This window comes from Periophthalmus magnuspinnatus, chromosome 15, assembly GCF_009829125.3.
Source record: "Periophthalmus magnuspinnatus isolate fPerMag1 chromosome 15, fPerMag1.2.pri, whole genome shotgun sequence".
NCBI classification, from domain to species: Eukaryota; Metazoa; Chordata; class Actinopteri; order Gobiiformes; family Gobiidae; genus Periophthalmus; species Periophthalmus magnuspinnatus.
Genome location: NC_047140.1, coordinates 19,967,974 through 19,994,691, shown reverse-complemented (window position 1 = coordinate 19,994,691; position 26,718 = coordinate 19,967,974). Strand labels below are relative to the sequence as shown.

Genomic DNA, 26,718 nt, shown 5'->3' with positions numbered 1-26,718 from the left:
AGTCTGCTTTGCTCTGCTCTTCTCTGCTCTGGTCAAGCCGCTGAAGCTGACAAACCAATTCTGAAACAGGAAGCCCAGAGTGTGCTGTCTGAGCCCTGCGGCGTCTCTGCCCACTGCGCCACCACGTCAATATCAGCCATAATGAGACAATTGAGACTATTAGTGCAGCACCGTGACACTGCAGGGATGTGCTATGGCAAGATACTAAAAAAAATCTCAAATAAATCACTCAAGTTTGCAGATATTAACCTCACAACGAGGTCCTATGTGTGTTTGACTTTTTCCCCATTATATTTACGATATAAACAATAGTATAGTAGAGAGTATAGGGGAAGGGCATCCTTGACAGTTACAGGTGTGAAATTAAACCTGCTCTATCTATGATGTCAGTTTCACAGATATGTTCTGACTTAATGTTCCACAGTATGGCGTTAAACTTACCAATCTCCACAGAGACAAGCAGGTGGCACCGCTAAGCCAAGTTAGGTGAGCATTGACAATAAGAATCCATGTTTTTCAAGGTATTTGTGAGCAGTAAAACAGCTCTGATTGCTGGAAATGGATATGTTTAAAGCAATACTGTGGAACATTCCAGGCAAAGCAATCATATCTCTCCATGGAGACAAGCAGGTGGTGAACCCTGTTAAAGTTGCATAGTGCACCTTTACCGTCTTTGGTTGGCACAGAAATTATTTGCAGAGAAGTAGAAGCACAAATCATTCTCCCACAGCACCTCAGCTATTTAGTAAAGTAATAAATAAATAAACAAACTTTCTGTTGTTACCTTTACACTGAACAAAATAAATTGCCTTTAGCTCTTTATACAACTGCTCCTTCAAATATAGGAATCACTTTTTAACCATCAAGTTTGAAATACTCTTTTTTTAAATTTAATTTATTATTTATTTCTTTTGCCTGAGAGTAAATCTGACATGATTGGTTTGTAAATACAGAAACTAATTACACAAACAAACCTCGAGCAACACTATATTAGATACATAAGGATTTATTACAGAAAATGTACTGACATTCATTTATTTATTCGTCTCATTTCACTTTGTTTAATTGAAACTCCTGCTGCTAACAATACCTGTTGCATGGCTAAACTTTTCAAAGATTTTTTTTAAACAATCCCTAAATGTTAAATTTGTATCTAGGGTTTTCAAAATAAGTATAATTGCTCAGTTATAGTCACAAGGCAGGGTCAAATTTCAAGTAATATATATTTACTATTGTTATTATAAAAAAAAAAAAACAAAAAAAAAAAAACACATTGTGCTTCTGTCTGCTCTATAGCTATTATGTGACACTTGTTGCATTTTGGACAATTTAAATAGTAATATTGATCCAAAACATCTTAGTAAAAGAAACAAGTCCACTAATTTCTGGGTTGGAAAATTGCAGAGCCCGATGAGATATTAGGAGTTGAGACCCGCCTTCACCTTTACTGTACATTGCCATAAACGTTATCACAACAAAGCCGCATCCTGCTGTCGCCCACTCCTTTTTTTTTTTTCCCCCTCACAATTGCTACGGGACACTGCCAAATCTGTTTATCAACAATAAAGAAAATAAAATTGAAGATTAATAAAATAAAATAAATGAAAAGAGCAGTTGGCATGATCCAGGGTTGAAACGATTAATCAAGTTAATAAAGTAATTTGATTACTAAAAGGTTTCATTTCTTATTTTATTGCCTTGATGATTTGTTTAATTATTATAATTAGTTAAAACCACATGAAACTGAACAGCACACAGCGCATAGAACCACTGTGGAACTTGTTACTGCACAGAGCATGTTTCCACATGGAGCCTGCACAGCACCATCTGCACAACACCAGGCCTAAACATGGCTGCCCATTGAAGTCAATGGACCATGTTCAGTGGCGCATATCGCTAGTTTAGCCATAAGCGGCTAGGTACATTCGGTCCTGCCCTGCCCATCCACTATGTGCGGTTGAGCTACCCCTCATGAGACTGTGCAACGAGAGCGAGCAGAGAGGCCATGAATCAGACAAGGAAATAATAAATAATAACATTTAAATTATAATGTTTAGGCTTCCAGGGAGCTTCTGAAACATGTTCTAAACCTGTGGCTTATTCATGACAGTTCGGCTCATTCACATCACTCACATGCTCGTTCATGTCGTACCACTTGACCGCTGTAACCAATCAGTGCTTGAGTTTAGCTAGAGTGGACATAGAGCATAGCCAGAGGTAACGATTAAAACACTTTTTTTAAACAACAGACGGATTTTGAGGTAAGAAAAAGTTTTTGATCTGACAATAGGTAAAAATCAACACAAAATTGGACCTTTGTGATAGCTGTAGCTGCCCTGTCAGCCACACATTACATTGCATGAGAAAAATCCTTTCTGGGTAGGAGGGATTTTTGTTATAGTACCAATGAGTGGCCACCATTCCAACTCAACACAGCTCTAAACTACCACCATCCAGTTATTTTAATAGATCCATGCACAACACTGAAAGAAATTGGGGTATTTTAGATCCACAAGTGATTTTAGGGAGCCGAGTGCAGTTGAACGTGGGAGCACAGAGGACCACAATGATGAAAACAAACCAGTTCAATAAAAGACCACGACGAAAGGACGAAAGACATGGAGGCTAAATCAAACGGCACATGGAGCTAGCGCTGCAAAATGACTCCACCTCAGTGCTGCAGACAGAGCTCAAAGACACAGCAGCATGTAGATGTTAACTCTTAGCTGAAGTGATGGGACAAAAAACTTTATTTTCTATTATAGAAACTGTAAATGTAGTTCACATTTAATGTGGCCGGTTTACTATGAAGTTTATTAACAAATACATTGGTAAGAAATATTCTAGGAACATTTTGATATCTATCATATCATCTCAAGTGAGATTTTTCTGTTTTGGGGATGTATTGATGTGCAATTAAGAATAAATGTGCTATTTCAAGCAGAAACAAATGCTTAGCAATTTGTTTTAACTATAACTTAAAAAAAACCAAAAAAACATTAACAACTAATATGCTTTTAAGAATGTTTTATGAAAGATTAAAAAATAATAGATTACTTGTTTAATCAAAGTAAATAATCAATAGATTAATAAATGACTAAAATAATCGATAGTTGCAGCCCTAGTTTGAAAAAGTCTGTTTTTGCACAATATGTTCTAAACACACACCATGTATAGAACACTATAAGAAGAATGTATAGTGTTATATCTAGTCTTCTACTTTGAACTTAACTTCCCTGAATATTTTAGAATATTTTAGTCAGTTATGATCAGCAGTATTCGTTCTCCCACCTCTTGGCCCTGGCCCAGGCTAATTACCCCGGGCTGGTGCCTCTCCGTAGGCCCCCGCCCCCCTCCCCCTGATGCCCCCCCTGTGATCTCTGGACCGCAGCTTCCCTCCTCTTCATTCCAGCCGTGGTCCGGTCTATAATAGAGCCGTGAGCGGGGAGAGAGTACACGCACTGCAGGTTAATCTGTTGACCCTGAGGTTGTCCACTGTAGACTTCATCTGAACCTGTTTCTCTGCAGAGTCCAGACCCCAGCTATTTCTGTAAACTGTATGAAGGAGAGCCTAATTCCCACAAGGAGGAGCAGGGTCTATAAGGGCTTCAATGATTAGTCTGAATAAACTTGACTAGTCGGCCACTGAAAAAATTGTCTGTTTTGATCATCATACTGTTATCTTGGCTATACAGATTCTAAAATGCATGCCGAAAGACCTTTTATATTAAAGATAGTGGAATTATCAAATCCAAATGTACTTTGTTAATACATCTCTGTCTAGGGGTATACTTACTATATTATATGAAATTTTGTATTTTTTGCATGTGTGCTAAATGCATTGGACACAGAAATGCATTTCAGATTGTCGTCTCTTATAGACGCTTTATGGACACTGCACAGACCAAATGAATATGAAAACGGGGTGTTTTGGACAAAATGCTCAATAAAAGGAGGAGAAAATGCAGATGAAGTTGTTTTTGAAAGTGCTGCTTAATTTATCAAGATGACGACAGCAAATGCTTTGTGAAAATTTACCACATTGGAAAGACATGTGTAAATTATTGGCAGAGGATAGACAGTTCCAGTTTTTGAGTTTACACTTGCTAATTCACAAAGTTAAAATAGCTTAGTAATTACACTGTTTTAAAGATGGCAATGGCATAATAAAATAATACACTTTATGACACTTTGGCCCTAATCCACAAAAAGTGTCCCAGCAGAGATGTCCTCTCAACAAATTGGGTCCACATTTTGTATGGGAAGAGGAGTGCCTGTTGCAGGTCACCAATTTTTTCACATACGGTGCTGATCCCAAATGACCAAGCCATGCACGTGGCGTGCGTTCGGTTGTGTTCTTTATTCTCGCGCTAATTCAACTCCGTTATGATCTGTCTTGGATCAGCATTGTCGGCAGCACCATATAAGGCTATGATAAAAGATTAGCCTGGGTCCTGTCTCTCATGCGTGCGCATCAGCTGTTTCTCCTCTACGTATCATTGGCTTTAGGTCTGGACGAAGCTGGGCGACATGCACAAGACAGTATAGGCAGTCATGACGTAGTCCGTGTGTACGTACAGAGCAGAAATCGCACACGCAATTTGTAATTCCATGTTTGCACTGGTGATTTAGCATCTGGCTTAGTAAATATACCCCTCTGTTGCCATGCTCAACTTTTAGAAAATCTCAATGTACTATAGAAATAATGGTTCGACTTGTCCACCAATTTTTAGTTGCAGTTGTATTAAACTATGTACAAAAAATGTAACTAAAACTAAATGTATGTAGCTAAATTAACATTGTATGGGCTAGTTTTATATCTAATACAAAACATGATTGTTGGATATGTACACATATGTACACAATGAAAGAATATATATATATATATATATATATATATATATATAAAGAAAAACAGATTTCAGATATGTAATGTAGAAAAATGTCATACAATTATTAACTATGATATGATTAATTATGATTATTGTGTAATCATAGGCCTGCACCCTTTTCCCCTGAACCTGACTCTACTTAATTGTGTGTTTACAGATTTACAGTAATAACAGATCCAGCATTCCACATGGTTTCTCCCATATGACCAGTTTGGAGCTGGAATTAGAATGTAAATGGTAATTGAAGTAAAATAGTTATTGTATGCAAGAGTTAAATCATGATAAAATGTATTGTATTGTAACATATAATTTTGCACCAAATATTATAGATGGCTAACAGTTTACCAAAACAACTGCAGTTTGTTATTGGGTTGATATTATTACTTTACATTAAATCTTTTTGTGAGGAGACATCCCACTCTTCCAGTAACAACAGCCTGTCAGACTCTCTCGCTCATGACACCACCCAACAAACCTCCCCAGGTGATCACAAAAACTCTGATCTTTATCCATAGCTGTTTTATTAAATAATGACTTCTTCATGCATTTTTAAATTATAATATTTTTTACCCTTAAGACATTGAATTGCATTTACAAAAAAATCACCCTGGTTAATTAAGATTTCAGATATATAATCAAGAAAAATGTAATTTTTAACTATCACACAATGAATTAAAAATATAAGTATTAAAGTAACTGTCCAAAGTCTTCCACCATCCTGCTCTACTGCATGTTTGTGTAACTGGCCCAAACTCTAACATTCTCATTTCAAACTTCAGAAAAATAGCCTTAAAAAAAAATTCATTTGAGCTTAATGAAATGGGCTTTGTCTCCATCTACTAAACCAGGCTTCAACGAACAGAGGGTGAGTGAAGGTCGTGTGGACTCTGTGGAGGAGGCTCATGCTCTGACCTTTAACACTGTAAAAAGACAGAGCCCCTGCGTTGTGTTCCAGGTTAAACCCAGATTCTGGACGAGACCTCAGATTCAACATTATTGAACCAAAATGAATATCTCCTTTCCTCACATTGTAGGGCCCAGGATTTATCATTATATCCAAATCTGCGTTTAGTGAAGGTCTAATGTCTCTTAATGTCCTTGTAGGACACTGCTATATGAATATCGAACTTCCCACTCCACCTCTCAGTAACAGCGACCCGTCAGACTCTCTCTGCTCATGACCTGCCATGTTGTAAGAAAACTCTCTGGGTGACCAGGATAACTCTGCTCTTTATCCATAGCTGTGACTCTTCTGTTTCCATTAGACAGAGACAGAGTTTTGAATGCCGTGTTTGGGTCCAATATAATGTCCCATGTATACCTGACAAAGTCCTCTCTGGTGCATATCTCAGGTTCAGTCAGTTTGCACTCTTATAGTGAGCTGCAGTTTGTCCCTGAGCACTGACACAGCTCTGGTCACATCCTCAAAGTCCCCCCTCAGTCCAGTCTGGACCCTAGACTCTGTCCCCTTTATGGGTGTGGACAGTGTGGGACAGTGCAGTATAAACTGGTTATGATCCGGTGTGAACAACAGTGTGTCCAGCTCAGAGATGGTCCTCTTCAGCTCACCGATGTCCTGCTGTAGTTGGTCTTGGAGCTCTTGAACTTGACTCAGTTTGGTCTTGCACTCAGCCTGGATCTGCTGCTCCACTTCAGAGCGTCTTTCCTCCAGGATAAGGATCATCTGAGTGAACATGTCTCCATATTGTTGCAGTGCTCTCTGGGCAGAGTGGTTGATGTCCTGGGTGTCCTGTTGGAGCTTCTTCAGGTCAGTCTCTTTGTGCTGGAGACTCTGGAGCAGCAGGGGCTTGTTGGCCTGCAGCTGTGCCTGCCTCTGGGCCCTCTCTGCTGCAGAGGACACTGTGTCATGGCCCTTGTGTTGGTCCACAGAGCAGCGGTAACAGATGATCTGCTGATCTGTGCGGCAGAAGAGCTTCTTCACCTCGTTGTGTTGAGAGCAGTAGTTTTCCTGGAGTTTGTCAGAGGGCGCCACCAGCTGGTGTTTCTGTAGTACTGCAACATCACGATGAGGCTGAAGGTGAGTCTCACAGTAAGAGACAAGATATTGCAGACAAGAGCTGGCAGCCTTCAGCTTTCTCCCAGTGCACATATCACGGCTCAGATCTCCAGGATCAGTGTAGCAGTGGTCAGCAGGAGGTGCTGTGAGCCCTTTCTCTCTCAGCTCCTCCACTATATTGGCTAACACCATGCTCTTGACCAGGCCTTGGGACAAATGTCTCTCTGCATTGAGGACAGCTGTACTTCTGTTCTTGGTCCCAGTTGGTTTGGATACAGTCCCTGCAGTAGCTGTGTCCACAGGGGAGAGTCACTGGATCCTTCAGCAGTTCCAAACAGATGGAACAAGTTATGGTTTCCTGGTTTAGAGCTCTCTGCGCCATGTCTCTGTCAGAGTGACTGTGTTAGTTTCACTTTTGCAGACATGAGTGTAGTCAGGAGACAGGCACTGCCCACTGCTCTGAACAAGTCTAAGCATGACGAAGTGACTGAGACTGAGTTAAACTACTGTGTGATAGATTTCTCTCCTCTGTTGTCTGTCTGCTGTTTTCTGAAGGTGTTGTTATATATCAAAGGTCACTAAAAAAACCTTTGTCACATGTTAGAGGTGTACTTGGACATAACTGCTGTAAACCCTGCTGTTTTAAACTTAGTCTGGTTCTGTTCTTATTGAATATTTTTTTTGTGAAGATGTTCATAATGTCCTGTCAATGTCATAAAGGTTCTTAAGCTGATACTAAAGTGAAGGACATTTAATATCTCATGTTTTCATCATTTTAGTCATCTTTTTTGTTGTATTTGTTTTTTTAGATGCTTTTTTTATGTATTTGAATTATGCTGTGGATAGGAAAGAGCAATATGAATTTTACAGAAGAGTAAAAAGTAAATAGTATTGCAAAAGGGTCAGGTTTGACATTTGTGAATAAAAAAAAAGTTGACATACTAGATCTACTCATATTCAGTCGAGAATGGCATAAAATCTACACATGGTATACAAATTAGAAATGTTTGAAATGAAATGAAATGTTTTCTTATTGCTTAGAATTCCTCTTTAGTCATAGTTTTGTGTGGGATGAAGTGTTTTAAGCTGAGCTTGAACGGGACTGGCCTCATTCAGTTGTTTAGCTATTTTGTTTGCTAAGAGCAGAGTAAATGGTTGTGTTAATGTCACATGTATGAACTGTTCCTGTCCGGAGATTGTGCAGTGCCTGGACAACTCTCAGAAAACATGCTGTAGTCACAAAGAATGACAATGAACAGCTGCAGGTATTCAGGCTTATGAATGAAGAAGCTTATCTGATCATATTCAGTGAAGGCTACCGTAGCATTCCCCTGGACATTGTAAATGTAGGGGAAGTTGCAGTTTGTTTGTTTTTTATAGTGAAAACATTTTATCTTTGCATAAGACCATTTTAACACATTTTGAGCTATAGCGCCCTCCATTTCCCTCTTTACATTACACCCACTGCCAATTGTGAGGCGATATTGCGACTTCTCTTCCTCTTTGCTACACAAAGACTGTAAATCGTGTACAACAAATCTGGATAAGTTTTGATGACCCGCTCCTTTAGAGCTCCTCATGTTCCCCTAATTTGAAATCCGACAAATGCTCACAGAAGACTGTGAAAATCTCATGTGCTGAAGACCTGACAATTTGTGAAATTTACCATTTGAAAAACATATGGAGTTTTTGTCATCAGTACGGCAAAACCACATGAAAAATGGCATGGGTGTCAGATGTTTTTGATCGAAATGTCAAAACTAAATTTTGTGCAAAATTTAATTTTTGTTTTGTTTTTTCTTTCTTTTTTTTTGTCCACATATGAACATTAGTTGCTGTTTGTAGAGGGCGCTAATGTGCCCAATTGTATTCTTCCACAGGTTCAGGTTGAGTAGGTTCAGGGCATGGAGTTAAACAACTGATTCTAATTTGAGGAAAATTTGTCATTGTATCGGCAAATGAGAGGATATTTTTTGAATTGGAAATTTTATCATTTAAGGCAAATTTTGTGGCTGCGCCGCACAGAGACATGTAGAAAAATGTTTGATCCCCACTCCTCTAGATAATTTTCACCAAAGTTTAGACTATATTGACAAACGCCTGTGGAGAGTTTCAGTTATTGCTGCGGCTATGTGTATAAAATATATTATGGTTGTCATTGACTTTTTTGATCATGATGCCAAAATGGAATTTTGTGCAAAACTGCACTACTACTACTGCTACTTTTGTCTCCTCGTATTAAATTTGATTTCAATGTGTGACTTTTTTTTTTTTTACATTAAGTAAGGTTCTTAATGCAGGAATTTTAACAGCTGATTCAAATTTTGCTGAAATCGGAGTTTGTATGTGCAAATGAGAGCAATTTGTAAATATATATATATATATATATATATATATATATATATTTATTTTTTTTTAATTTTTTTTTTTATTGTGTGCAGTTTTTGCGGGTTTGCTGGACAGAGGCCTTATGGTGAAAAATTGGTTCATTTTTTATGTCCCATCCCTTAGAATAATTTTTACGAAATTTGAGCCTGTTCAGATGAATACCTTAGAAAGAGTTAATAAAAGTACGACATTTACAAGAAAACTGCCGACTCATGCTTAACACATTTTAATCCAATATGGCTGACATCTGGTTAAGCGGACGGCATTGCTGTAATATTTTTTTTACTTGTGCTGTCATTATATACTTCTGTGTCAAATTGCATGATTTTATGGTCAAAATTTTTGGGGCGTCGTTTTGTGTGCCCCACTTTTTTGCCTTTGGAAATTAGAAGTGAGTTATAATGCTGGGCAAATTTCCGTGAGTGTTCGGCATTGTTCACTGGGTAAAAAGTGGGGAGGTTCCAGGGAAAATAATAATATTCTGATGCAAAAACAATATTCCCATTTTTTAATTTAATAATATACATTTTTGGAAAGCGCTTCTGCATTCCTGCATCATGGTGAGGGTCCCTGGTCTCTGACGGGCATGTCGAGCACTGCTTGTGCACTTACGCACGGTTTTCTGAAATTAATAAACCCTTCGCCAGTTTGTGGCACTCGGGCCTAATAAGCCCTATGTCAATAATAAAGCATTCAGTGAGGATGTGGTGTATGGTTTAATATGCTTGCAGGTAATTAAGTAATTAAGCTATAGTATTTCTGTTAATGTAAGAAAGATTGTCATATCTTACACAGGGTGAGTGCCATTTTGGCATTCTTACAAATAACAAGAGCATATTATAATGTTGCCTGCAAATGTCTGAATCCAGGTTCAAGTATTGTACAACATGAGAATCTACAGCAAAATGAACCACAGATATTCTGAAAAATGACAGTATATTTCCAACAAATGACAAATGTGCTGTTAAGTTATGTTCTGGATATGCACATTTTGAATACAAGTTTTGTGTCAGGTTTGCTCCCACTGGTGTTGTAAATTTGAATACACTGTCTCTAATAATCTTGCTTTTTCTTCAGATAAACACAGTATATTTAAAAGGGGACTTCCTCCTTTTCTCCACACTGTAATTTATTGTTGTCATTTATACAAGCTTCATTTAGCAGCCAGCAGTTCCATCCGAAAAAAAGAAAAATAAATAAAACAGGGAATACTGTAACGCATTACCAGAGGGGGGAGGGATATCCAAACACAATAGTAGGATTAAATATTACCAGCAGACGACTTAAGCGTCTCTTAGTCTAATATTTTAACCTGTGTAATTGAAGTGAATATAGAACACACGGCTTTTGAACCTGCTAATGAGCGCGGTGCAGTGGTATAATTTGAAATGCACGTCTTTGAATGAGATCATTGACTGTAGTAAAGTTAATGGGATTCACCAGTGCATGTAAAGAGTGCAGTGAGTCAACCCAGGTGTTATTAAAAAGCTATTTATGATAAAGACAGTAATATTCACATTCAGGTTTTAATTTAATAAACCAGTCAATTCAAGTGTACTAGGGATATTTACTGTATAATATGATGTGTATTGAAAGTAGGTTCACAAAACATTTTACATGCAAGTATGATACCGTAACTGCTAAAAGTACGCAGTTTTTCTATTTTTATTTGAGTGAAGTTAATATTTTTACTTCCTGGTTGGACACAGACAGCAGATGTGACATACGTAGAGGTAACTCCATAAATGTAAGCTAACAAGCACAATGTTAACAGGCTAAAACTTGCCTAAATTACACAATAATTATGATCAGAAGACTAATACAAATAGATACGCAATCCTACATCAACCTTTCACACTAAACCAAAACAAAACAACACTGTACATAAAATGGAAACCTTTTTTTCCAGGTCATTGGGTCTTAATTTAAAATCAACCCGCCCAAACGTTCAGATCCCAACCAGCCGTAGACGTGTATCCTGGAGGGTGACTCTGAATAGATGTGGAATTGATCGGTCTGTCCCGCCATCATTAGCCATGCAATTAATTGACCATTATCAAGGATGTCCCCCCTTTACTTTCTAAGTAGCTGTGCCCCACTAACCCATTAACAAGAGATGAAAATATCAACATCCTTAAAGGTTTCATTTCTCTGAGTAGCACATTAACTCACCTGTTACCTGTTTTTATATCAGATGCTTTTCCTGTTTAAGATTTAGTTTTCAATTTGTACTGTTAATAATAATAATAATAATAATAATAATAATAATAATAATAATAATAATAATGATAATAATAATATTGATAATGACAATAATAATAATGGTGATAATGACAATAATAATAATGGTGATAATGATAATAATAATTAATAATAATAATGACAATAATAATAATGGTGATAATGACAATAATAATAATGGTGATAATGACAATAATAATAATGACAATAATAATAATGGTGATAATGATAATAATAATGATGATGATGATAATAATAATTAGTAATAATAATAATAATATTAATAATAATGAAATATACAAATTAAGAAAAGATAAAGGTTAGTGACAGTACTTTAGTTTGAACCAACACTACCCCTGCATATTGGGACAATAGCATCTCCATGGATACAACTATAGGTGGCAGACCCACCACTAGAAAAGTTACAAAGTGCACCTTTAACTATTATTTTGATACCAGATCCAGGCTTATCTTTCATCTCTTAATCTCTGTTTTAGTTTTTAATGTGTACTATTAAGATTTTACTTTTTCCTCCACAGTGTTAAAAAAAATGATGATGACGATGACAATGATGACTATGATGACGATGATGATGATGACAGTGATGATGACGATGATGATTAAAAACATTCAGCCCTTATTGTGGTGTTATTTGTTCTTGTTTTGTTCAAATGTGTTTAAAAAGACTAAATATTTAAATTAAAAAAAAAAAAAATCAAATTTATTGATAGTACTTGATTTGTTTGAGCCAACACTAACCCTGCATATTCAGCAAAAACAGTGTTGACAATAGTGTTGAGCTGACAGAAAGCCACTCTCTGGGAGGGGGGGGGCTCGAATGTGGCAGATAAAACAAAGGACTGTGAAGGGGTCGGAGGTGGTGGGTGAGCTCTAGGCAGGTGAGCAGCGAAAACTTTATCAATATTGCATGAAATCCAGACACCATACTTCTCTTATACCAGACTCTTGCATTTCTCCACTTCACATCCCTCGGCGTATATGTTGAATTATCCACAATGCCATTTTTGTCTGTTCCTCTGACGTTTGTGTCTTCTCTCTGTGTCTCTCTCTCTCTTCCATGCAGGGAACACCAACCATGTTTTTGCCCTGGACTTCCTCAGTGGGGACCTGACAGTGAATGGACAGCTGGACAGAGAAAACCCACTGTATTCAGCCGGATTCACTCTCACTGTGGAGGTGAGGATAGGCTGCTGTCTACTGCAGTACTCAAAACAGAAGACAGACAGAAGATGCTATAGATTCAGTATGCGTTTGGTAATGCAATCTAATAGGGATGTCACAGTACTTCATTAATTAGCTTATTTCATTCTTAATGTCTAATAGATCACCATTCCTCTAGTATATGACCAACTTTATGAACTTTCTGAATGAAAAAGTAAAGTCATTGTGATAAAAACATTCAGATATAAAAGGCTTTACATTGTGGTTGAAATTTTTGGTGTATATATTAGGAAAAAAAACATATTTTTGCATCTAAAATCGCAACAGTTACTTTATTTTATATTTTCTTCGTGATGGTATTGGGACCTGATTAATCACTATTATAAATAATCAAGGCTATTTTATTGCTTTACCTGGATTGTTCCACACTATGGCATTAACTTTACACATTTTGCAGTTATTCAAGTACAGATTTTTGTTGCTAAATACACATTGAAAACATGCATTTGTCTAAGAGCAGCATAACCTCAACACAAATCTGACCTGTGAGACTTGGCCTGGTGGTGTCGGCTGCTTGTCTCCATGTTGGTAGAGAAATATAATGCCATACTGTGGGACCATCACATCTCCGTGGATATGACTATAGGTGGCAGACCCTTCAATAGAAAAGTTATGAAGTGCACCTTTAACCATTATTTCATATCAGAACCAGTTTTATCTTTCCTCTCAGCACCACTCTGCTTGACAGTTGAAGCAGTCTTTATGGCAGAGGTACATGACACATTGAAAACCTGTAGAACAACCCTGATCTTCACTATTAAAGCCTATTTTGAGAGAGCTTTTCTGTTTGTGAGTCCCTGTCATGGCGTGGGGACCATCAGATCTGTCAGAGTCCTGAAGGAGGCTACAGATAAAAAGGAGGATTTACTGTTCCTCTGCTCTGGGTAGTGCATCAGCCTCTGGGCCGGATCTGTCCCACTGCTCTTTAGCATGTCAGTCCTGGTTTCTCATCCTCATCACAAAACCTCTGTCCACTCAGCCACTGTATTTCTGTTCATCGTTTCTATTTTTTTTCTCCAAACTATTGTACACCCGGTGGTCCCCGCAGGGTGTGAGAGGGTGCGTGAAATGGATTTCTAAGAGCTACTCAAAGTGGAAAGATTTGTGATCAAAAAGGCAGTTTTTCAGTGTAAGGCCAGTGGGGTACACTGTGGATTTTGATGCTACGTCAAGTATGAAGTACATAGGTCTACACTTGTCCTTAAATCATATTTTTTTGTTTTCTAGAATTGTGTTTGAAAATTAAAAAGTTTCCAATTTGAGGCTATAATTATGATTATTTAATTGTGTTCAAAAATTATTTCCCACCACTTTGTTTTGAACATAAATTTCCCATTCGTTTTCCCTATAGATTTTCCAAAAAGACCTATGACTATAGACTTAATATATTATATATATTTTGGGACTAGGTAGAACTCTCACTTGTTACAGAAAATTTAAATTGGGGTGACAGTAGCTCAGGTGGTAGAATGTTGGTGGTTTGAATCCCACTCTCAACATAAACATCACACCTGAGTGCCTTGAAGGTGGAAAAGCGCTATATAAAAATTTGACCATTTACCAAAAATGTCATGTGTTACTGATACTATCTAATTTTAATATAATCTGATGAGGTTTTTACCTGCTCTTTTATCCTCATACATTAATGTTTTGCCCATAAGCATGTTTTATTTTTCTCTTCATTTGTTGCCAGTGCTATTTGTGCTAAATTAATACTTCTTAAATGCAGTGCTGCAGTTTTAATTCCCATTGTATTTTTATTGGAAAGCTATACAGTTTTATTACTGTTTTAATGTTTTGAACCTTTGCATTCTGTTTGCATTTACTTTCTACTCATTTGCCTACTTTTTGAAGGTAAAGATTTGCAAAACACGCCCATGTTTTCAAAGTCCGATTGTGTTTACTGCAAACTGATAACATATTCTGACCTCATTTTAATTGAAATCGATAATTGCAAAGCAGAAAAGTTGAATAAGTGCAAGTGCTGAAAAATGAAAAAATGGCACCCAAAATGTATTTATAAGATATAGATTTTCTTGTGTGTTTTGTCTCGTCTCTCTCCAGCTTGTGCTTATAGGTGCTGCTACACTATTGATTGTGGTTTGCCATAGTAATACAACTAATTTCTCAACTTCAAGTGGCTTAGATAGCGGCGCCGTGTGTGAAGATGGAGGTCAAATGATTCAGTAATGACGGGACAAGAACAGCTAACACGTTTTGATTATTACCCAGAATTCAGTGCGTCGTTTCAGCCTATTATTCAATATAGCAAGTTACAGCCCTCTATCAATAAAGAATACATCCACTCCTATCTTCTCAGCAATTTTCTGTCACTTTTTCAGTCTATGGACAGAAGTTGAAAAGTCTATGTAATTGTGTCTTTCTTCTAAATCTCATTGTGTAGAGGTGTGAAAAAGAGGTATCTGCGCCCTTTTCTTGGCCCCATATTTGAACGTATTTCTGTGATTGCTTTGAGTTCATCCACCTTTTGATCCAATAAATGAACAGCTCTAAATACCTGGTGACTGGCTGCACTGCAAAATGACATTTTTCAGAGCAATAAAATGCATTTCTTGTCTTTTGTCTGTCTGTGTGGCACCCCTCCTATAGGCTACAGAGCGGAAGGACGACCGTACTCTGTCAGATGCATCAGTGCGGACTAATTTCACTGTTCTACTCATTGATGAAAATGACAACGCCCCAATGTTCAACAGCTCCGAGTATAAGGTTACCATCACAGAGCTGGCACAGGTTGGATTCGCTCTGCCCCTCTTCATCCAGGCAGAAGACAAAGATGAGGTGAGTTTTGACACAAAGGTGGGATGGAAAATGTTTAAAATGTTTAAATAAATTACAGTACGAAGAAAGTAAAGAATATCTTGTGGAGACATTTGCTTCAAAAAATAATGCTTGTTTCACCATTAAAAATATATATCTTTAAAGAATAACATTTGTATAATTAGTGACTTAGCCTGTCACAATACTTTACTATATGGAGGCTACACTATGTTGACTTATCATCCAACGATAGTACAGTGTTTCGGGGGATTTCTTTTCTAATTATTTTGTAATATGATACGATTTGAGCTTTAGAGGGTGAAGAAGTAACTCCTTTGCTACTTATTTATTGAAGCTCATAATTTTGTACAGTGTCTAACATGACAAAACATGTTTTTGGGGGTGTTTAAATGCCATTTTCTTTGAATTAGTTTTTATATTTGTTTGTAGTATGACAAGATTTGACTTGTAGAGACTGAAATAAGTAACTTCTTTGCTACTATTTTACTGCAACTTATATGTTCCAGGGGGATTACCCTACTTTAGGGCTAGCACTGGTATAATATAAGTTCAGTATAATTTTCAAATTGTGAATTTTCTGTTTTCATGACAGGACTGTTAGAAAAATGTTTAAAAAACTACAATATATTTTCTTCTGTTGGACTGATTGTATTGACTGTCACATTTGGACCCAGTTATATGATGTGATGACAATGCAGGCCCTATGGTAATGCAATGCTGTCTCACATTTAAAAGTTGAATTTTATGATAGCAAAAATATTTATTATTTACAAAAAAATTGTAGAAACATGAACAGAAGGTTCTGTGTCCTCTATATATTATATATATCCACACACACAGACACCACAGTGATACCACTGGTGCCTTCACCTTCCAGGCCTTTTCATGATGTTCCCATTACTTTGTACTGCAATGTCCAGTTGGTTCATCACCATTCTGTTAGTCTATATTTCAAGTCCCACAGGATCTGGGCTTGGTCATTCTCCACTACCTTTGGAGGTTTTTCCTACCGTGACCTTGGGGTCTCCACTCCGTACTCTGCACAGATGTTTTTTGTACGCTATGCCCGCCACTTGGTTATGCCGCTCCATGTATTGCCAGCAATTTGCACCCTGCAGTTATGCGCTGGATTGTCTCAGGGGCCTTTTTGCAAAACCTACACCTTGGGTCTTGTCTGGTGTGGTAGATCTGGGCCTCTATTGCTGTAGTGCTCAAGGCCTGCTCCTGTGCAGCCAGGATGAGCTGTCCTTCAGACCAGCTCTCTCAAACCATTGGTAGGATTTCTTCATATATGCAACCTCAGTTATGTTCCTGTGGTACATCCCATGTAGGGGCTTGCTCTCCCATGATGGCACCTCCAGCACCACGGAGGACAGTATGTAACAAAGTAGTGTGCAATTGGTAGCAAATATGATATAAATAAACCACACACTAGGAACAGCCAACAAAGACAGATTTTTTTTTCAAGTTTATAGAAATCATCACTTATTACACATTACAATATTAACACTGTAGGGTTGTTGGTGGAGTGTGGATTAAAATCATCTCATTTCCTAAGTGTGCATACAACTTGTTGAGACTAGCGCGCAGAGAGCTATCAGTCTCTGTGTAAAACTCACTTTAGCATGTATGTGTTAGCTTTGCCTGTGGGAACTACCTTTTACAGCGTGTTAGCATGTCAGCTACTTCTCATTGAGACGCCACACTGCAAAGCTAACATACACTTGAATCTGCCACTGTCATGCAGCCTCTCCCACACATAGCACACTCACACATGGACTCAACTACAATTTAATTTGCTCTGGAAGAGATGGGATAGAGCATCAAATTATACCTAACGAGGAAAATCAATCACCCGGTGTGCAGATAAGCCGAAAGCTAGTCAAGTCGGATTGATTCAGGCACAGCGGCGGCCCGGGTGAATTTGACAGATAACCGTGAGTCAAGTGCTGAGAGAAAAGGTAGCGCATGCAGCGATGGAGAGCAGAGTCCCACCACAAGAAAATGGGAAGGATTCGTCTACAGAGCAAAAGTAAAGTAGCAGTCTGAGTAATTGGTGGAGCAGAAAGTCCGAAACAGACGGGGGGGAACAGAAACGGAGAGGGAGAGAAAGAGAGAGAGGGGGAGGGGGTGAGAATGAGAGTAAGAAAGAGGACAGAGAGAGAGAGAGAAAAAAGAGAACAGGAGAGAGGATTGGGCAGATAACAGGAGCACTTAGGACAGTGGAGGGCTGATGTTTTCAGTTTGAGAGGGGGGTAAAGAATGCGTGTGTGTGAGTGGGTTCACCTATAAGGAAAGACACCTCACCTGCTGTGGAAGCTCCTTTGGGAAATGGCAAACAATGTCCAACTTTCACCTAAAGCACTCAAACAATGCAACCAGCTCATATCCACTAATTCCTCAATGCTGATATCCCTGTAATGGGTCTGTAGAAAGTCATAGTAGTAGCTGTGATTGCAAATAACAAACTGCTGGAGTAATAACTTTTTTCTCTCACACACTGTATGTACTATAGGCTAGGATAAAGCAGCGGTGGTAATAAGTAGTCATTGTAGTGGTAGTATTTGTTTAATTGCAAAGGTGAAACTTTTTTTTTCATCTCTGCAGTGCAATGGGCTTTGATAAAAAGTTGTAGTAAGTAGTAATTATTGAAAAAGTAGGAGTTGTAGTTGTTTTAGTAGTTGCAGTAGCTGTAGTTTGTTTGAATGTGCTTGGGATTGGCTTTTATAAAGAAGTAGTTGTAGTAAGAACCTCCTGCAGAAGTATAGAGTCATTGCAGTCGTAGGGTTGTAGTTGCAGATGTAGAAATGGTACTAGTGTTTATCCATTACATTTTAACTAAAACGCTGCTAAAATAGGAAGTTACATTTTTAGCTTGAGCAAATGCCCCTTTCATTTCCCACCCTTCTAATACGACTTTATCTGTCGCCGGAGGAATACATTTGTTTTCAGAAATAAAATATGAGCCCTCTTTTGTTTTGCCCCGGTTGTATTGCTTGTTTTGATCCCTTAAACCTGCATGTCAGAGCTGATATACACAATCATTCACACTCTGCTTCACCCGTGCCGTAATCTCGCCTCTCCAAGTGTAAGGGATTATAGGCAGACGTTTCATTTTTTACAATATGACACAAGTGGTTGTTACCTCTCTCTCTCTCTCTCTTGTCACTTCTCTCATATTTGCTTGGGCACCGCGGGCATCTATAAAACTTTTCGCTGGAGGAACTTGTCACTAAACTTTTGTGGCAGCTGCGTCTGACAGGCTGCTTTTATTGGGGGCTTCTAAAGGCAATGGCAAATGGACGTGCAATTACGTTTATGGGCAGTTTGAGGTGACATCCCTGCATATTGGATGGTCTTTTAAATAGGAGTCATCAGCCGCAATGGTTCTCCCAGAGATGAAAACAAAAACAAGGGGCTATTTGGACCAGCGGCATAATGCCAATCGACCGGTGTGTCCATCTTCTGCGCCTGTCCCCTGCACATGTGAGAGTCCAGCCCTAAGCTCAAGATTTAACTGACCAGGTTTTCTGGGCTTTAGTTGAGATAATGGTTTACTGAGACCGTAATGCTGTTCTAAAAGACTGTTTTAGTCAATGCCCAAACCAACCAACTGCTTTTAAATAGGGGTGGGTGACATTGAATATATTTATTTATTATAAACTCTACATTAAAATTATGAATCTTCAAAACAACAATGTTTATATTATCCATGAACACAATATAATAAAAAAAAAAGCCTTTTAGACATAATTACAAACTGTATACATATTTTAACAGTTGACACTCCACTAACTTTTTGTCAAAAACGCAAGTTTTTTTTTTCCATTTTGGATGTTTTTATTGCACTGAAAAACATGCGTTCTCACTGGGAGCAGACTTACATCTCCATATCGCCACCTTCCTCTTATTTGACCTGGAGGAGGGCCTCCTCTTGCTTGTCTCCATGGAAAGCTTCTTCCTTTGGCTATAATATTCTAACTTTGTGTCATGACAGGTGATGTGACAGGTGACTTGCCACCTCCATAAAATTACTTTATTATTTATTACTAATTATTAAGTTGTTTTAATAATTAAATAGAAATACACTGGTTACAGCATATCTCATAGAAGTATCCAAGAACGGACTCAAAACAAGTTTGAAATAAGTAATCTATTAGGTCAGTTGGAAACCAATCAGTTACATCTCTGCAGGTTAACGGTAAATGGAATTGCAAAAAAACAAAAAAAACTTGGATAGTATAGTCAAGTTAATTAAATCTAGTCACCAATCACCCACTTTTTCCTTATACAATTGTGTGGGATTTTATCAGCAGTATTTGGCATTAATGACAATGGCAGTGAGCTTTACAAATGTCCAGACCCACCCAAATGTCCTGATGACAAATGTGACATGTTTTTTCACTCTTTAGAGTAAATAAAATCCCAGGGAGCTCACATCTGTATAGTGGAGATAGTCACGGCTGTCACTGAAGATCAAATCATCGCTCGTCTCCAAAACTGAAAACAAAGCATGTGTTCTTCTGTCTTTAGTGGCTTATGGATAATCAGACAAGTCCAGTACACTCCAATATACCATTTCATGACTATAAACATAGAGAAACTGATCACTTTGTAATATGTGAAGTTGTACAGTTTATGTGTAATGTGTATAGGATAAGTTTGAGACTTCTTGTTTTAATTAAAATTACTGTTGGACATTTGATATTTCTTAGTATTGAGAAAAGGACCTAAGATAAAATGTATTTGGGATTTATGAACTTAATGGAAAAACCAATCCATGTTGTACTTTATAAAATACAAATAAAAATGTTTTCATCAAAACATTTAGATTGTAAATATAATTTGGCTGTGTTATTCTTGTCCATGTTGGCTAATACAAGTTGTATTGGCTTCTGTGTGGCAAAACAGATGTATAGTTGTATGTAGATGAACAGTATTAATAGAATTGTATTAAATTTTGACAATAATCAAAGCCACAAAGGTCAACAAACCTTTGGTGGGGAGGGTCCAGGACTATGACTTTTTGAGCGTAAAAACAAGTGTAATTCAATTCTGTCAACTGGACAGAAAGTTTTTGAGTGAAGATGTTTTGCTGCTCATTCAAGCCACTTCTTCAGTCTGTTCTTGAAAAAACCCTGTTGTACAGGTACGATCCATAGTAACTATGTAACTATGGATCATACCTGGACGACTGAGGGATTACACAGACACCTGTAATTGAGTTAATGCAAGATCTCCATGGAGACAAGCAGATGGGTTACCCCCATCAGAAAAGTTACATAGGGCAACTTTAAGAACCACAGAGAAAACTGAACCATAATTCACCTAAAAATGGTTAGTCTATCATATTCACTGTAGTTATTTATACAGTAAAGGTCATAGATCACAGCACATACATTTGATGATATGATAAGAGGTTTTTCACACAGCTTTATTAAGGTGCATACAGTGTACAGGGAGAAGGCAGAGGAAGTGGTGCAGGAAGATGGTTCGATATGAAGCACATTTACACACATTGATAAGGGATGAATGGGGCACAGTGCAGAGTTCACGAAGCATCAAACTGCACCACCAGCCTCATATGTAATAATGTAAGTTAACTAGAATATTATCTCCTGATTTAATATTATACATATTTTAACACAGGTATAGTATATAAACTACACGTCGATCTCAGATTTCACATTACAATTGAAAAACTATAATCAAAATGGGGTTTTTTTTCAGATAAAGCACAAGATATTGTTGGGCTCAGACCATTACCGTGGTATAAACCATATCACATAATAATAATAATAATAATAATAATAATAATAATAATACTTGTGATTATTGTTATTATTACTATTGTTATTATTATTATTATTATTTTACCATCAATAAAATACATCGCTTATAGTTATGCGCTGTATGCAATAGTAAAATATCCAATTGTGTTATAGATCTATAGAAAACATGCCACAGCGGAGGTATAAATGTGGTGGAATTAATTCCATTGTGCAAAATTAAGTTGTACACAATACAATTCTAATTTAGTTTTGCAATTTTGAAGGCCCCGTATGGCAAATGTAAGATATCTTGTGATAATGATGTATGGAAAAAAGAGCTTTTATAAAAATAAATAAACTAAAGTGTACCTATACTATTTTAAATAAAACAATCCCAGCAAAACCATAGCCTCCTTGGATGATGTGGCTGATAGTGTATTCATGGGTTTTAGCTTCTTGTTATAGGCAACATTTTGAGGACTTTTCAATTCTAAAGATAAAATATTTTGTCATTCTTAATATACCAACAGTGCCAATTTCCCACCATTCTTAAACCTATTGATTGGTAAAAAACAAAACAAAAACAAACAGAAAATACTAACTAAAATAGAATGAATCTAAAATCTCATTAAAATTGCAAAACTTAGATTGCGCATCTTCTCCAAATCTGACAGGATAACTGTACAAAGAGCTTCTTATCAGCTCTTCCCTTTTTTGCTTAAAGCAGTTTGTGTCTTCTTTCTTTGTGCAGGGGGTGAACAGCATGTTCCAGGTGTTTCTGACAGGGAACAATTCGGAGTACTTCACCATCTCGCCCACAGCAGTGCAGGGCCGTGCCGACATTCGTATGAGGGTGGCCAAACCGCTCGACTATGAGACTATCCGCAGCTTCAGCTTCTCTGTGAGTCAAACCTTTACCAAGTCTGGTATGATGGCCACACAGCTGTTGTCTTATTGAAATTATTGTGTTTCTAAATGTGTCTTACATATTACTTTTATGATAAATGTTGGCCCTATCTACTGTACAAACATGCACGATTCAGAACTACACCGAGGTTTGCAATCCAGTGTATGTAAACCAATGTAAGTGGTATTAATATTAATGATTTTAAAGACATTTTATATTAAGACTAGGGTAACAATGTTCAATAATAATAATGAAAACCAACAGATTTTAGTTACTCATCTCTTTGACTTTCAGTTTGTATGCATACGCTCAAAGAAACAATAGTGCATCATATTTTGTTTTGCCTTAAAGCTACCATTTGAAATTAGATTGGCCAACCCACCCCTGTTGTATTCTCACATATCACCACTAGATGCTATCTACATTACTGCAGTCTGATAGTGTGCCAGCTTTGGTTTGACAGAAGAAGATTAGAGAGCACAGGTGAGCCTGAACAAAGGGGAGGGTAGGGGTGAACAGGTTTCACATCTGCCATCTACTAGTGAAAAAGAAATAAACTTGCATGCATATGGTAACTTTAATAGTAAACAAAATCAAAATTACAAATTGACAAACTCCAATATAGAATCGAATACAGAGTCACTATCCTCAACAAATCATTTACAATTATTAGAAAATGGAAGAAACTAAACATGACTGTCAATCTCCCTTGGACTGGGGCTCCATGCAAGATCTCACCTCATGGGGTCTCAATGATCCTAAGAAAGGTGAGGAATCAACCCAGAACTACACGGGAGGAGCTGGTCAATGACCTGAAAAGAGCTGGGACTGCCATTTCCAAGGTTACTGTTAGTAATACACTAAGACCTCATGGTTTAAAATCATGCGTGGCACGGAAGGTTCCCCTGCTTAAACCAGCACATGTTCAGGCTCGTCTTAAGTTTGCCAATGACCATTTGGATGATCCAGAGGAGTCATGGGAGAAAGTCATGTGGTCAGATGAGACCAAAATAGAACTTTTTGGTCTTAATTCCACTTGCCATGTTTGGAGGAAGAAGAATGATGAGTACAATTCAAAGAACAAGATCCCTACTGTGAATTATGGGGGTGGTAGCATCATGCTTTGGGGGTGTTTTTCTGCATATGGGAGAGGACGACTGCACTGTATTAAGGAGAAGATGACCGGGGCCATGTATTGCGAGATTTTGGAGAACAACCTCCTTCTCTGTTAGAGCATTGAAGATGGGTCGTGGCTGGGTCTTCCAACATGACAATGACCCGAAGCACACAGCCAGGATAACCAAGGAGTGGCTCCGTAAGAAGCATATCGAGGTTCTGGAGTGGCCTAGCCAGTCTCCAGACCTAAACCCAATAGAAAATCTTTGGAGGGAGCTCAAACTCCGCGTTTCTCAGTGACAGCCCAGAAACCTGACTGATCTAGAGAAGATCTGTGTGGAGGAGTGGGCCAAAATCCCTCCTGCAGTGTGTGCAAACCTGGTGAAAAATTACAGGAAACTCTGTAATTGCAAAAAAAGGCTACTGTACCAAGTATTAACATTGATTTTCTCAGGTGTTCAAATACTTATTTGCCGCAGTAACATACAAATAATTTAAAAAAAAATCATACATGTGGTTTCCAGATTTTTTTTTTTAGATTATGTCTCTCACAGTGGATATGCACTTAGATTTCAGACCCATCCATGATTTCTAAGTGGGAGAACTTGCAAAATCCTGGGGTGTTCAAATACTTATTTGCCTCACTGTATGTACCGGTATGTATATTTATTTTTAATTAAAATGCATAAAACTTTGCAATTTTTGATCCCACTATTATCACTGCTGAAAAAAATAAATTCATTTCTATAAACCTTATAATAAAGAAGGGCCATAATGAGTTGAACTGCAGCTGGCATCTAACCCAGTCTAAAATACACTGAGCTTGTAGTGCTTTTGTATGTGTATTCTCCTATAGCTTTGGCCCATTACAGCTAACACAGACCTAGTGCTACACACAGTAACCTCTGGCCAGGACTGATTTGTGGGCCAGACTGTCCTGAACTTAAAGTAGCTCATTATGTTTAGTTCTTGTAGCTTGTTTTATTTGTTTGGACAGATGGTTAAACTGGACTCAGGCAATATCACTTGCTCCTGCCCCAGATGTGTTTGAAAAGGGAAATTGGTGTTTTGTCTCCTCACTTTACCTCTGCTTTACCTTAGTTAGTGGGGACTGCGTACTGGGGATTATCCAAGACCTTACTTAAAACTGTAGTCTTCGTAATGTATTTAAAGGTACACAGACGCAAGTTTAATGCTGTATTGAGGAACATTTCAGGCAAAGCAACATTTCCAGGAAGGTAAGACGGTAACAAATCAACCAGCAGAAAAGTTACTTAGTGCATCATTAAGAAAATTACAATAAATGACCTTTATTTGCTATACCTGTTTAAAACTTTAATGAAACACACTATGATGGATTAACACACGAAATGATTCAACTATAATTAAAGAAAATATATGAATAGCATATTGCATAAAACAATTGTATATATCTTACCCTTAAACATCAGCAACATATCAGGTGTAAATATTTAGGAATTTTGCCATTTATAGTAATGACATCAATAGCAAAAGAAAATTCAAGTGGACACAAGTTTTGGAGTGAAGACGTTTCTCCGCTCATCCAAGTAACTTCTCCAGTTCTTGTCAGGTTGCTGGTAGAACAAGTAGGTGTGTTAGTTTCAGTGTAGCTAGCTCCTTCCTTCAAGATGGAGCAACATAATATCAGCTACATAGGTTCACAAAATATTTAAAATTATTAGCAGTATGTGCGATAGTTGATAGTGATAGTTCCTTGGCAGTCTATCAATGAGCTATTATTTATCTGTAAACCGTGACTTGCAATGTCTATTTTTCATAATAATAAAGTTGTATTCATATGTTTTTATTATTTTAACCCTTTCACAGCTCTTTGCCAATGAGTCGTTGTCGGACCACGTGGGTTTTGCTCGAGTCTTCATCGATTTGATCAATGAGAATGATAATAGGCCCATCTTCAGCAGCCCTCTGTACAACATCAGCCTCCCTGAAAACACACCTGTGGGCACCTCGCTGGTCCGGATACTGGTGAGTGCACATAAACATGGTTATGGCTTAGTTTAGTCAAATACTATTAAATCAATTGTTTAAAACAGTCTAGAAGAATGTACTTGAGGGCACAATGTATCAGAATGATTAGTTCATATCAGGTGATCGTGGATTGATTCAAACATTTAAACCTCAGAAGATAACGGTTTAGATATTTGGGTATTTTGAATGTCCATTGATTCAAAGGCATGTCTTTTGGCACTTGCACTGCAGATACTGGTGACTGAATGTGAATGTGTGGATGTTTCTTTGATGTAAGAGCTCAGTGCCCAAAAGTGTTACGGAAATGTCGTTTTGTTATGCACAGTTTGCATTAATTTGGTTTGTGCAATGGACTTGCCTTTACAAAGATAGTGCAGCAGTGACTTGTAAACTTACCCCTTATGATGAAGAGTGATTTTTCCCTAAAACGCCTGACTAAAATGACCCACAATTCAAACTGAATCTGTTTTTGAACCCTTTGGAGTACAGACAAGTGGCTGGACTCTTTGTGAAGCTGAGACTCTGAAGTTTTGGCTTCCACTATCCAATGTACTCTAAGGACAAGCTATGCACAGAGGAAAGTCAGTTCAAACTTTTTAAATTTGCCTAAATTTTGGGGGGTAAATATAAGTACAAGTTAAGGTGCTGTAGACAGTAGACTGAGCAATTGTTTTAATTGTCTATGTAAAGTACTTTCAGTTACTTTGCATGTATGGAAAACTCTTGATGAATGAAGTTTGATTTGACTAACATAAAATCTTGTTCTACATATCGATCTGGTTCTGTATAAAATGTGCACCCTATCTGCTGTGCTAATACAAAACAGCTTTACCCTGCCTGTCTGTTAGATTGAGAGATTGTTTCAGTTGAATCTCACTAGACTGTACCTGAGCTCTCCCTGTCTGCCTGAGAGGAGACCAGTCCTTTAACCTGATTGAGGGGAAATGACTTTGACCCTCTTTTTGCATTATTATTCATTACCGGCGCTGGCTGCGGCCGACCACACACAGTTCAGTGGATATAAGGGGCAAAAGCACAGTGTGAAAATCAATAGTGTTTATGGACTGGATGCTCATGAAATGGAGATTGTGGGGCAGTCTAATTCCCCATAAGTCTGTCTGCTGTTGGCCCTTTGCCGAGCGACCCATGGAAGAATCCCGAGGGCTGCTGTTCGAGTGAATGGGGCGCTACTAGAAAGATACATGTCCTCTGTTTAGACTGGAGATTTGTATACTAGACGAGTGTTTCCCAATCAGGGGTACGAGCACTTAGCAGGGGGTCGTTGGAATGGTTTCAGAATTGAGGTGATATGTATGTATGTGTGTATATGTGCTA

At 37.8% G+C, this 26,718-nt stretch overlaps 1 protein-coding gene across 1 annotated transcript in view; it reads left to right on the top strand.

Annotated features, from left to right (window-relative positions):
* cdh23 (cadherin-related 23) overlaps nucleotides 1-26,718 on the top strand; it is a 246,948-nt gene that overhangs the window by 108,506 nt on the left and 111,724 nt on the right. Inside the window, exons 9-12 of the mRNA XM_055227160.1 lie at nucleotides 12,623-12,735; nucleotides 15,391-15,579; nucleotides 22,102-22,251; nucleotides 25,222-25,380. Of these exons, the coding sequence (XP_055083135.1) occupies nucleotides 12,623-12,735; nucleotides 15,391-15,579; nucleotides 22,102-22,251; nucleotides 25,222-25,380 (611 nt within the window). The remainder of the gene's footprint in view (nucleotides 1-12,622; nucleotides 12,736-15,390; nucleotides 15,580-22,101; nucleotides 22,252-25,221; nucleotides 25,381-26,718) is intronic.